The sequence below is a fragment of the Sinocyclocheilus rhinocerous genome, unplaced genomic scaffold (genome assembly GCF_001515625.1).
Source record: "Sinocyclocheilus rhinocerous isolate Xijiao unplaced genomic scaffold, SAMN03320098_v1.1 scaffold36, whole genome shotgun sequence".
Taxonomy (NCBI): Eukaryota; Metazoa; Chordata; class Actinopteri; order Cypriniformes; family Cyprinidae; genus Sinocyclocheilus; species Sinocyclocheilus rhinocerous.
In genome coordinates, this window is record NW_015664459.1 from 2120570 (window position 1) to 2134312 (window position 13743).

General features: G+C 39.0%; 2 protein-coding genes across 2 annotated transcripts in view; both read left to right on the top strand.

The window, feature by feature from the left end:
• LOC107730110 (E3 ubiquitin-protein ligase UBR5-like) overlaps positions 1-799 on the top strand; it is a 149033-nt gene extending 148234 nt beyond the window's left edge. The window contains exons 4-5 of the mRNA XM_016540841.1: positions 225-489; positions 568-799. Of these exons, the coding sequence (XP_016396327.1) occupies positions 225-489; positions 568-783 (481 nt within the window). The 3' untranslated portion in view covers positions 784-799. The remainder of the gene's footprint in view (positions 1-224; positions 490-567) is intronic.
• ankrd11 (ankyrin repeat domain 11) overlaps positions 1-13743 on the top strand; it is a 213603-nt gene that overhangs the window by 166059 nt on the left and 33801 nt on the right. The gene's annotated exons all lie outside the window — the stretch shown is intronic.

Consider the following 13743-nt stretch of genomic DNA (forward strand, 5'->3'; position numbering starts at 1 on the left):
TGACACTGATATTTCTTTCTTTCTTTTTTTTTTCCCCATTGTCATTGCAATCTTGCTCCAACCAAAGTGACTTGAATGCATCTAATGTGTAAAAACTTCCCACTAGGACTTGAGTGCGCCATAATTCCCAGCACGTTTCAGATGATAAAAAAAACAAGTTATATTCTGGAAAATATAAGGAATTTAATATTAGTAGCAATAATTCTAATGTCTCCTTTAGCGAGCTCCACGGGCCTCATCTACATCGATCCTTCAAACCTGCGACGGAGCAGCGCCATCAGCACGAGCGCAGCAGCCGCCGCAGCAGCCCTGGAGGCCAGTAACTCCAGCAGCTACCTGACATCCGCCAGCAGCCTGGCTCGAGCCTACAGCATCGTCATCCGGCAGATCTCCGACCTCATGAGCCTCATACCCAAATACAACCACCTGGTCTACTCGCAGTACCCCGCTGCAGTCAAACTCACCTATCAGGACGCGGTTAATCTGCAGGTGAGTCGCTCGGCCTTTACCCGAACAAAATCGGACTGTAATAAAGGCAAAATATAACAGGATAATGTCATTTTGCAGAACTTTGTGGAGGAAAAGTTGATCCCCACCTGGAACTGGATGGTGTCCATCATGGATTCCACTGAAGCGCAGCTGCGATACGGCTCCGCTCTGTCATCAGCCGGGGATCCTGGTCACCCCAGTCACCCGCTGCACGCTTCACAGCACGCAGGCCGCAGGGAGCGCATGACTGCTCGAGAGGAAGCCAGTCTCCGCACCCTTGAAGGTCGAAGGTAAGACCTTTGGGCAGTTAAAGGTGCAAAAGGTCTTCAGAAACATTTTTTGTTATGCTGGTTGAAAGTAGGGCTGTCGCGATAACCGCAATATCGCAATACCGCGCTATTGACGAGCAAACTGCAGAGGAATGCAAGAACCGCAGCAACCGTGATTTTTGCGTGTTTTATTTTTTCGTAAGGTTATGCCCTTCTCGTTTTACACTTCATGCTTGTGGACTGAATATTAAACAAGTTAGTAATGATAACATAATGTGTACCATGCTGATTTGTACAGAGGCTCCTTAGATTTGCACTTAACAAGCCTAAACAGACAGTGAATGAGAGAGAGATCGACTGAGCGCGTGCGATTACTTGCGTCTGTCCTCCAGGCCGAGTCATATATATTTGTGAAAATAGGTTGTCATGTCCAAGGAAAGCGAAATCTCTGTCTTAGCATCGACGCATAGCTGGTCAGCTGAGCCTTCTAAAGTGACGCTCAAAGTTAAAATGATTTCAACAGCCTGTTTCATTACGTCTCTTTGAATTAATTAATAGTTGAATGACAGTCCCTTTCCACCACCTTGTGGCGCAACACTGTAACTGCACTGACTGACAGCCCGTCTAGAACGCGCGCAGGTGGAAATATCAATAGAAAGTCTCTTGTCCAGTCAGATTAAAAGATCAGATTACAACTAGGCTAACTGTTATACATATAGGCTAACGATAGCCTAACGATCTTATTGTCAGGTTAGTTTTATATACCTATTTAAACTTTGTGTAGCCTAAGTAATTTGTTATTTTATTAGGCATATATGGTGTATTTTTTGTTAATAAAAGTTCTATGAGTTTGACGTTGTTGTTGCTTGAATTGAATCAATGCCGAATTGCCGCTAATTTGAAAATGAAAGTAAAACGCGCACAGCGCTGTTTCAAGCTATTTGAAAGCCAAGAAATCAGAGGAAAAGAGGGAAAACTCAAATGAACAATTGCTTAACGCCAAATTAGGGCTGTCGCGATAACCGCAATACCGCGCTATTGACGAGCAAACCGCAGAGGAATGCAAGAACCGCAGCAACCAGCCCGTCTAGAACGCGCGCAGGTGGAAATATCAATAGAAAGTCTCTTGTCTAGTCAGATTAGAAGATCAGATTACAACTAGGCTAACTGTTATACATATAGGCTAACGATAGCCTAACGATCTTATTGTCAGGTTTATGTTCTGTTATGTGGACCGTTATTTTGTCATTCTCTTCTGTTTAGTTCACTTCCTGTTTCAACGCTATTTGGTTTCGGTTTCATTGTCTTCTGAATATGACCTCGTTAGTTATATCGTAACACATACACACACAAATTATATATGTATATGTATGGCGATAATACCGCATACGCGCTATTGAGCCACTCAAAATTACCGCAAGGGAAATTCCCTTACCACGACAGCCCTACGCCAAATTGCGGCAATTCAAGTGCAGCTAATTTGAAAGTGAAAGTAAAATGCGCATGGCACTTTTACAAGCCATTTGAAAATGAAGACGCATTTTCAGGTATTACCGGTGTTGTCACACATCGATTAACCGGTGGGAAAATTCCCTCACCGTCACAACCCTACTTGGTAGTTCGGACTACGCAATTTCGACACGGGAGACGGGAGGACGCAAGTCCGGTAATCCTGCAAATGGAACAGCATCGTACTTGATCACGTCAGTCAGCTCGCCTTGGCTACTCCGATTATCTACACTGTGTTTTTACAATACGACGAAATATGATATCAAACACCACTGCCTCTTTTCGTTTTCATTTAACCCTCTACCATATATTAATAGCCGCGAAAATGTAGTTCAGGGAACGTAGGCTACATTTACATTACAGTGAAACGAAATATTATATCAAACAGCATTGCCTGTTTTATGTTTCATTTAAAATATTAATAGCCACAAAAATGTGGTTCATGCAATGCGTACACGCATTACAATACAACAAAAGGATATCAAAAACCACTGCCTTTTAGTTTTCTTCAAAATATAAAACACAACCCTTTTCGTTTTCATTTTAAAAATATAAAACATTAATATGTGGTTTAGGTAATATGTGCACGTATACTCTGATTATCTTTACTGAATGTATAATAAAATGAAATATGACAAGCACAACCCTGCCTTTTTTGTTAAATGTCAGTTTTAATTAACAATAATAGCCATTAAAAAAGTATAAGTATAAAGTATGAGACTTATGTAATAGGAAATAAAGACAAAAGCAAACAATTCAGTCAAATGTATGCAACAAAGTCAGTGCTGTATTATGATTAATAAATAAATAATTTATGAAACATAACTTTGTGCTCAGCCAAAACGATATGACCTGGAAGAAACAATAGATTCATGAGACCAAAGATTGCCTGTTAGATATACCCAAAACGAATTTTACCTCATGTTTAACCACTACAGAGACATCAGAGTCAGTGGCAAGTGACAGAAGGACTAGCCGAGTTGAGGCGTCTCTCGTCGGGATACATGAGCACTGAGCACCCGGTGATCGCCTGGAGCTCACGTCTCCAAAATCAGCGAAGCAAATTTTCAAATAGGTGCTATCTTTATAATAAACCGCAGATTTGAGTTTTAAACAACTACATTCTCGCCTGAAATACTCTTAGAACTGCATTTCATGACACAATAACAGTAATATTTTTTTAATTATTTAAAAATATCTCCTCCGCCATTAACGCTCGCTGGTTGGTGCAAAATGCATTCTGGGATACCTGGCTGCCTCAAGTTTGCACAAGTCACCTCTCGATGCATCCTTGATAAAAGGGGCGGAGCAAGAACACATCCGGGGATTTGAACTGTACTTGGCTAGATGTGAACTTTGAATTGGAACAGTACTAGGTCGATGACTGACGACGTTTCACAAGCCCATAAGTACAGACAAGAATGCATATTGAGAAACGGTCAACATTAATTTTAATTGTTGGAGAAAACTATTTAATTTTTTGCGCTATATTCATCTTCCGGGTTTAAAATCAACATCGTGTTGACGTCACAATTTGTGACGTGGCAAAGGACTATAGTACATCGATGACACGTCGGTGTCTATTAAATTATTCATGAGACTAAGTGTTCTTATCCAATGAGAAGACGCTTAGCTTAATTATTCACAACAGCATGTGTTGATTTGCTATGACAGACGCTTCAGACTGTGAGATCGCATACATTAACTGAGAGAAACATTCATGGATCGAAGGAGAGTGTTAAAAGTTTTTAGCTTTTAAGCCTTAAAAGTTATCAGAGGTGCAACAGCGCGTTCATATATATGTTTTTGATGCAGAGTGCAAATGGCTGTGCATTTATTTGTGTTTTTAACTTGATGGGAACGAAATGAAACTGTCTAAAACCAAAGTTGTCTGTGTTGTCTGTCTTTAGCATTTTTTTTAAACTGTGGTGAGAACTGACCAGGGCTGAAACAGGGGGTTTCATGACCCTTTAATGAAAAACTATACAAGAAAAGCTGCTCTCTTTCTCCTCATCCTCAACGTAGTCATCCTTATCACCTGTATACACATTCACTGGCTTCTGAGGTGTGTCACCTTGTAAATGAACGTGTAAATGCTGACTTCAGTTGCCTCCATGCTTAATTCCATACGGCAGCATGCTAAATACCATCTTTGTTATTGTTATTTTGCACATACGGGTCAGTTCAGGACTGTGACCAATTCACACTCAGAGTTGATATTGGCCACATTTTAAAAATGATGTGAATAGCCAAATAAAAAAAATAAAAAAAGAGTATTTTAGAAATAAATCAGAATTTATCACTTAGGCAGTGGTTCTCAACCTATTTGACTACAAGGTCCCTACTCTCCACAACAAAAATTAAGGTCCTGTGACTTTTCCAGTTTTTCATAATTTACTGAAGGAGCAAGGACAATGATTTTTAGAATTACTCACATAATCTCTACCTATCAAAGTATTTTAAAGCTTGGTGTAACTATAAAAATGTATATACATTATAAAGTGACCATGAAATTATTAGATTATATTTACCTGACTATTCCAGAGCTAGAAATCACACCTATACACCTCATATATCCAGTTGTTGAGTACATAAATTATATATAAGAAACTTCTTGAGTCCCTCTTGGAAGTTTGCTGTGGGCTTCCCAGTTGAGAACGCCAGCACTAAGGCTTGCAGAGTGAACATATCCATTGACCTTTATATACTTGTTGTTTCTTCATCCGAATGAATTTCATATTAGCTAGCCATAGTTATTTGTTCTGTTGAAATAAAAGCTTTTTTTGCAATAAAATAAATATTTGGATCTATCGACTGATTTCATAGAATCTTAGGTGCAGTACTCTGAATGAAAGGTGAGGAAGCATGCTGCATCCCTCCCGCCCACCCTCACATTCTCCTGAGAGCTACTGTGACATGATTTGGCTTGGCAGGGGCTGTGGCGCTGCATGGCTGCTCTGGCAGGGCTTGCATTTTTTTTTGCCGCTGTAGTGTTGTGCTCTTGGGCACACAAAAGTGTCTTGCTGAAATAGCATGCCGTGCCAGTCACTAAGTATGTTGTGAGTGGTAACGGCACATGATTTCTCAACCTCCGACAGCTGTGTTCTAACACTTACATGTTCCTATGTGCTGAAAACATTCACAGCTTAGATTTGCCTGCAGTTTGTCACCTTTGACAGCATGAATGATTTTTGGTCTGATGAAGAAAAGTCTGCAGGGTTTAGAGAGAGTTCACTGATTCTAGACCCGTTTAGGTCAAATTAAATCATTGTGATGTTGGAATTAAAGTTGGAATTGCATTATTTTCCACCCATATATAAACACATTTTTACATTTAGTTTGTTTAATAGTATTATTTTTTGCTTAATAATTTAACATTGTTTAGAGAATTGTAAACTTTACTGGTATTTGTATTGACTGAAACTTTGATATTGTGTCAACCTTAATGGACAATACATTTTCTCAATTCCTTCAACATTGGCAGGTGTGGCAAAAATTTAATTTTAGACCCTGATTATATGTGCTAGTGGGAAGGAAAGTGACAAATGGCTTCATTAACTTGAGCAGTGTGTAGCTGGCTTGCCGGCCTTGTACAGGTCTCTTTATGTGCACATGAGGGCTAGTGCGAATCTTCTCTCAGGACTAATCCTACTGCAGCCTTCCTGTCAATATGAGGATCCAGATTATGCATTCTGCTCCATCCTCTTCCTCTGTTATCCCTCCATCTGCTCTCTCACTGGAGGAAAGTAAGAGTGTTCACATTTTTCATTATGAAGATTTTACATTTGCTGATCACTGCTTGTGGCCCTTCCAGCACTGCTGTGGCAAGATTTCGCTCATTGTTTGATTAGCAAATTTGTTAGGTGAGGGAAATCCCAGCAGAATTCAACATCAGGCTACGACACACATCCATCAATTTGTGAGGTTCTCTGATTGGATAAGAGCTCTTATAGACACAGCACTCATTTGAAAGCATTTAGACAGCCATTGTAAACACACTTACCGTTTGTTGTTTTGGTTTTGCAGCCAGGCATAAGTGATGAAAACCATTCACATTTTGCAAGAAGTCTCTAAGGGAAAGTGGTTTGGCTGACCATAACTCTGGACTGTGTGTGTTTAGGTTTGTTTTCTTTTTTTTATTTCCTGAGATGCATGCCTCCCTGATTGGTATCTAGATTTTTCCACAACATGGCGGCTGTAGATTCACTGTAGGATTAACCTACAAGCAGGCATATAAAAATCACTAGCTAATGTGCAAGATGCTTACATAAGCCGCCACAGGCATTTGCCTTGAAAATCAGTGGGGAGGAATGTTATTACTCTAATAATCAGCTCTTGTGTTGTGATGTTTCCTTGATTTACCAACACATCACTACAGCCCTGCATACAAATGCACCGAAATATGACAGTGTCCCCAATAGGGTTGTCACAATATCTCAGTCATTTCTCATGAAACCATTGAGAATCACAATACGAACACTTTTTGTTAACCAAAAAAGCACATCAAAGCGAGCTAATTCATAAGAATCCAGAAAGCAAAACGTAAGGGTTGAGTCATTGTTATTTTTTTTGTATTTTTATTTTATTATATTTTATTTTAAGATTTATTTTTTGGCGTTTTTGCCTTTTATTGATAGGATAGTAGTGAGACAGGAAGCGAAGTGGGAGAGAGGGGGAATGGGATCGGGAAAGGTCCACGAGCCGGGACTCGAACACGGGACGCCCGAAGCGCAATGGCGCTACATGTCGACGCGCTGCCCACGAGGCTATCGTTTTTGGCGTTTTTGCCTTTTATTGATAGGATAGTAGTGAGACAGGAAGCGAAGTGGGAGAGAGGGGGAATGGGATCGGGAAAGGTCCACGAGCCGAGACTCGAACACGGGACGCCCGAAGCGCAATGGCGCTACATGTCGACGCGCTGCCCACGAGGCTATCGGCGACGACGAGTCATTGTTATTTTTAATTTAAAGTGTGTTATTGTATACTTCTATTTAAACTTTGGGTGGAACAAATAATTAATATTTTCTTTATCAGGGCTCCAGACTGCGACCAAATGGTCGCATTTTGTAACCATTTTTTCTGCTGGTGCGAGTAAATTTTGTGTGCGGTCGCACTGGCGCGACCACTGCGTTGTTCAACTCACACTGCCATTTCTGTCACATGTAAGAAACATCAAACGGCAAACGAAACTAAAGCGTAACAAAATTCCGCTACTTGAGCTGCGGACCACGACGCAAACAAACTAGTCAGAGCTCAGAACAGCTTTACTCGGGAACCAAAGTTGATTTCGCGACACTGTTACTGCACAGCGCTGCAAGATCCAGTGAGAAGTGTTTGAATTAGCCGCAGAATGAATAAAGGTTGCTGTGAGATTTACTGAGAAGCATTCAAATTCTGCAGAGAAATCTCTGTTATAAACAGATCAGACAGCACTGATATAGAAAACCAGAAGCAGTAACGCTAACTGTAACCATGGTTTTGTGGCAGAAATAGTCAAATGTTATTACATTATTCATTTCAGGGTTTGTACAGCCTTTTGAGAGAGAAATTTTCTATTAAAATCAAGCAATTTTCAATGACTTACAAGCATTTCACACAACTGTTTCCAGCACTTTAAAGCTCCTAAATGATCCAATTTGAATGTTATTTTCAATGGGGTGACCAAAATATACTGTGGTGAACAAACACTTATGTAAAATTTAAAAAAATACATCAAATCACCATTATAACCAGTAGACAGCACTTATTGGCTTATTAGTCATTAATTTATACTTTTTCCTTTATATGTTGAAATTATAAAATCACTATTATAAAATATAAAATCATCAAGAAATCAGATTTTGTCAGTTTTGCTCTTTTATTTGTTTATGAAGTAAAAAACATCACAGAGTGCTTTGAAAAACAAACTTTCCTTCAATTTGCGACTAAATCATGCATGATCACTGAAGTTGTTGGTCAGTTTCATATAAGACTATAGAAGAATAATGGTACATTTAATAAGAGTACAATATATGTCTTTTCTAAATAAAAATTAGGTTTTGCACATGTTTCTGTTGTTAATAAAATATATTTTGTAAGCTTCCCAACTCAAGCTTAGTGCTTTACTGTCAAATGTGTATAAACATGAAATAAACAAGAAATTAACTTGTAATATTATTAGTAACTGCACTTGTTAATGCAAAACAATAGTAATTTGATCATATCTCTCTGAAATTAAAAGATTACTGCACATTGTAATCTCTATGAGTTAAAGTCTATTTATTATCAAAGCAATTGTCAGTAATGCAGTTAAAATGGGGAAAATATGTGAACGATTGCATTGCAGGCTGATTTAAAGTGTGCCTCTAAATTTTCTGCTTCAGGGGCTACGGTGCTCCTAGTAATAATAGTTAATCTGGAGCCCTGTTTATATGATGACTTTACTGTTCAGAGTAATACCCTTTGGGGGAAAAAAATCTTGGGTCTTGGGAATAAAATGACAATACTGTACCATCAGTACAGTGTAACACTAGTCATCAACATACTGTGACCCTCCATCTGAATGAATTATGTACGCAAGTAGTCACTGGATGCATTTGAGACACGTAATACCAGGTGTAATCTGCATTCTGTCTCGGATCACAAGATTGATGTTGTGAATACCAGGTGTGAGCTGGTACCAGGGAAGCTCGTCCTTGGAAAAGGTTAAATATGGTTTTCCACACATGCATATATGTCCACGCATGTTTATTCACACTCCACTCCACCTCCTCACCACACTATCCTCCCTGTTTCTCTCGCTTTTCTCAGAAACATGTGCCCCTGTTCATGCGTTGCTAGGCAACAGGTAGGGCTGTGACGGTCGCCGTGACAACTGCGTCACCCCACGGTTGTCTACTGCCACCAGCGGTAGTGCACGTGATGTCACGCACTCTATAACAAGCATAATATGAAGTTTTGTATACAAGTGTAATAACAGTAATAGTTGCAAATTGTTTTATTTAGACTAAGTCTATGGTAATTCACAAATTACCTCAAACGCCATATACAGCATTTCCTTTAGATTGTCAGGTTTGAGCGCAGGAAAATACAGTTTATGCATTCAGCAAATACATTTTTTGTTGGGCGATGGACCTTGTTGGGAAACCAAATACTACATCGCCGATCTGGAGCCATCTCCATTCTTGTCACCCATCCGCGTTTGTCCAAGTGTCTTCAGGTTCCCGTGATCGCAAACGCCTGGCTGGTCAGGTTTGGTGAGGCTTTCTCCAAACTGGCCAAATACAAACGAGATAGCGATAAATGAAAGATGTTAACAAGAAATGTGGCAACAATTCCTATTTCAAAGAGAGCGTGTGCAGACGAGGAGTTAATGTGCCCGCTTGCTTGGCGGTGAAACAGTGAAGCGTGTCTACACCGGACACGACACCGCTGCGTTGCAACAGGTTGAGTCTGTCTAGTGTCTACACAGGACATTTGAACTCTGCGTCAGTACCTCATAAATAGGATGAGGCAGTTTACTGTCAGGGATTTGTCATGTCGTGCCGCATCCAGTGTAGCATCACTGATTATAATGAGTTCTATAGTATTTTGTCGTGTCGTGTTGCATGTGAAACAGAGGAGGAGGAGTAGAGCGATAGAGAAAGAGATAAAGACATGTCTCTAGTTAGAGTATAACATGTCCAGAAAGAGGGAGAGTGATGAGTCAGAGTCTCTGGTTTTGAGAACGGATTACACTTTCACCTCGCTGTCAGAAATGAGCGAGTGGCGATCATTGCAGCAAAGCTTGAGCTGTGATTCAAAGTTCCCTCAATTTTACCACACACGGAATTTATGCGCTTTTCTCACATTTTCCATGTTGATTGTGGGGGAAAATCTGTGGAATTCTTTGGAATGCATTTGAAGTCCAAAATTGGAGTTTTGTGGTTTTAGTCTATGTCCGTAAGAAACCCCAATACCAACTATTTCTGACTAGTAATAGCAAGTAACAAATAATTGTTCACAGCTGTGATGTATGGCTTTATTATTAAAAATGTGCTCTTTGATATCTCCCGCTCTTATGTTGCGGCCTTTTTCTGTGTTTATAGGATAAAAACAATTGTGAAGCAATTTTCAATAAATTGAAATGTGGCAAAAATTAGGGCTGGGTTTTAACTCAAATTCCACTATTCGATTCGACTCTGACTCACAAGCTTTCGATACAATTTCCAATTCGATTCAATATCAATTACTTTGGGTACATATCAGGTACAGTACATGCAAAATGTTCTCAAGGGAAAAAAATCTCTCAACTAATGCTGTAAAATATAAATGAGAATCGGTTGGTACTGCGTTACTATAATATTGAAGGTTAAAATTAACTGATTTGTAAATAAATGCTTACATTACACTCAATTAAGTTTTTATAAAGCTACAATTACATAGCCTAATTATATTTCTACTCCAATCCGGTTTTTGAAATATAAACATTTAAGTGGTGGCTGTCATAAAAACTTGATGGATTTATTCATTTAAATTAAATATTGAAGAACAGTCAAAATTATTATGAATGTTATATGGTGCATATAAACCCTCTAACTCTAGCACTCTCTCTTCTCTATTTATATATATATAAAAAACTAACTCTAGCTTTTCTAATCTTTTTGCATTCTATCTATTTGTTTTCTTTTTATTTATTATACAATTATCAAAAGCAAAAAAGGCCTCTAACACTAGTTTGCTCTATTCTTTTTCTATTCTATCTGTTTTTCTTTTTATTTATTATACAATTATCAAAAGCAAAAAAGGCCTCTAACACTAGTTTGCTCTATTCTTTTTCTATTCTATCTGTTTTTCTTTTTATTTATTATATAATTAAAAAAAAAAACTTGCTACGTGTACTGCGTTAAGCTAACTGAGACTTGTTATAGCACTTGCATATCATTGCTCTTTTGTTGATTTTGATTGCTTCCATTGTCCTCATTTGTAAGTCGCTTTGGATAAAAGCGTCTGCTAAATGACTAAATGTAATGTAAATGCATATATTTAGCAAAATGCTCCTCTCTGGAGTTAATTTTTCAGGCTGACTAACGAGTTTGTGGTCACTGAATGTTTTTTTCTGAGGCAAATGTGGTTTCATGACATTGTTTACAAGCCGTTATATTGACATCTTTGCGTGGTTAAAACACCGAAATCCGTATCCTGTCTTATATAATCGCATGTAATCAGTAAGTTGTACTCTTTCTTTTAACATGCCTTCGGATGTTTATTCATGTTTGTTTCGTGCTGAAACTGGTATTAAAACAGAGGAAATGATCCATTCACTTGCGCTTCTCATTGCCACTTCTCTTGAACTGAGGCCCTACAGCGATCTGTCTCTCCACATTAAACAGTGCCAAAACTGCATTTATTGTTTGAATTCTGTAATAAAATGGTAAGAATTTGAAATCTGAGACTTCAAAAGTAACCAAGCACAAAGTTTATTGCGATTAATTGAATGGTAGGTGTGTTACAGTGTTCCGTTCATTAACTGAAAACAGGCTAGACAAATCGATTCTTGGGATTTAATCATTAAAATTATTAAAATTAGATAAATTAATAAAAATTAGAATCAATATTTTTTCTACTGAGCCATTCCTTGCATTTCTGAAGGCGCAGCTTCCATTTGGGCCTACTCATTAACAGCTACACATTCCCAGAATATCACTGCTATTCCTTCAGCACTCCTCCCGCTACAGCACGGCCATCTCTCTCGCTGTTGTTTTTTTTTTTTTTAAGGAAAAACAGCAGCATGAATGCATACACATATACAGCCTCCTCACGTCAATGTGGAATAATAAAGGGTGACTGCAGGAAGAAAAGCACGGCCTGCCGCCTCTCTCCTCCACTTGTTTGTCTTCTTTCCTCTCGGCACAAAAGCCTCTAATCAAATGAATTGGTGTGGGTCAGGGGCTGCTCAGCCAACCCCATCCCGCCGTTGCCTGGAAACGGCAATGGGCCCGGCTGGCCTCTGCAGTGTTCTATTTGCACACCAAACAGGGCTCGCCGCCGCGGCCGCTCTTATATGAAATGTAAATAGGTTGTTATAGTACCACAGCAGAGAACGAGCGTGCCACGCCTCAGAGCTCCATTCATTAAGCTGCTCTCAGCAACACCTGGGAACCATCAAGCCTCCATCATGGCCCTCGTTATACCCCACACATCTCCATGTTCCTGATGCAACCATCACGTGCGCACGTCCTATGCGTCAAAACTTCACGATTATTGTTATTGTTAGTTCTTTTATTTTCAGTGTACTTTTGCTTACAGCTGATTGGTCTGTGGTTTGTGAATATTTCTGAGATGAGGACGTGTGGACAGCCTCAAGCTATTGTGACTCCACTGTAGACGTGGTGAAAGAAGCCTGAGCTAATGTGATGTACATAAACACACACAGTCTTTTCCACTCAGAGACAGCTGCACTAAATGCCAGTGGACGTGATGACAGCACCCTACGTTACCGTGGTGCAGAGCTAGGGGGTTGTGGGCTCTTTCATCTCAGCAGGAGGCACTGTTACCAAAGCAGCCCATAATAGTCATACTGTGCAGCAGCGATTGTATGAGGAATGAGGAAGAACTGGACTGAGGCTTCCTGTGGCAACACACTGTGATGGCCCTGTTTGACCGTAGAGAGAGGATTGCTACAGTAAAGGAGAGGAGAGGTCCTATTGATCAATGGACGGAGAGATATTTGTTTGGGCTGAGAGTTCAGGTGCAAAGTCATTTATTCTCTGTGTCTCACCAACCATGCTGACAGTTTATAGATTTTGCCAACAAGAAATGGCTGGATATGCTTTAATGACCATATACGATCACCTGTGCTTACGTAAAATAACTAGAATATGTAAGGCGATTCGATTTTGATTCACAAGCTTGGGATTTCTGTTCAATTCTAGTCTTTATTTAATTGGATTCTGTATCTGTTCATTTTGGATATATCAAGTACATGTCAGTGTTTATTAAATATCTCAAACTATACATGGAACCATCACATGAATCATGAATCATTACTATAAAATTGAAAGTAAAAATGGAATGAATAGGTAATATTGTCCATATTTAGTAATATGCTTCTCTGTAGACTTTTTATAGCTGTAGAATTTTTATAGCTGACTATTAGAGATGCACCGATTGCAATTTTCTTGGCCGATTCCGATTTCCGATTTTTTGTTAGTGTGATCTGCCGATACTGATTTTTGCCGATTCCGATTTTCTTTCTAAGAACTATAATTGACAGCATATACAAACAAAAATCTACTTTTCTTCAACGCAAAGTTTTATTTTCATAAAAAAACACAAGTAAAAAGTCAGTAATAAAATAAGAACAAATAAAAAAAATTGCAAACAACAGCACAAATAAATGCAATAGAACAAAGAGAGCTATGAAACTTTTTGAAACTATGAAAAGTTTTTCAGGTTAAGTTTTTATTCAGTTAAGAAATACTACAGAAATTAAAGTAATCAAATGTAAAATAACACT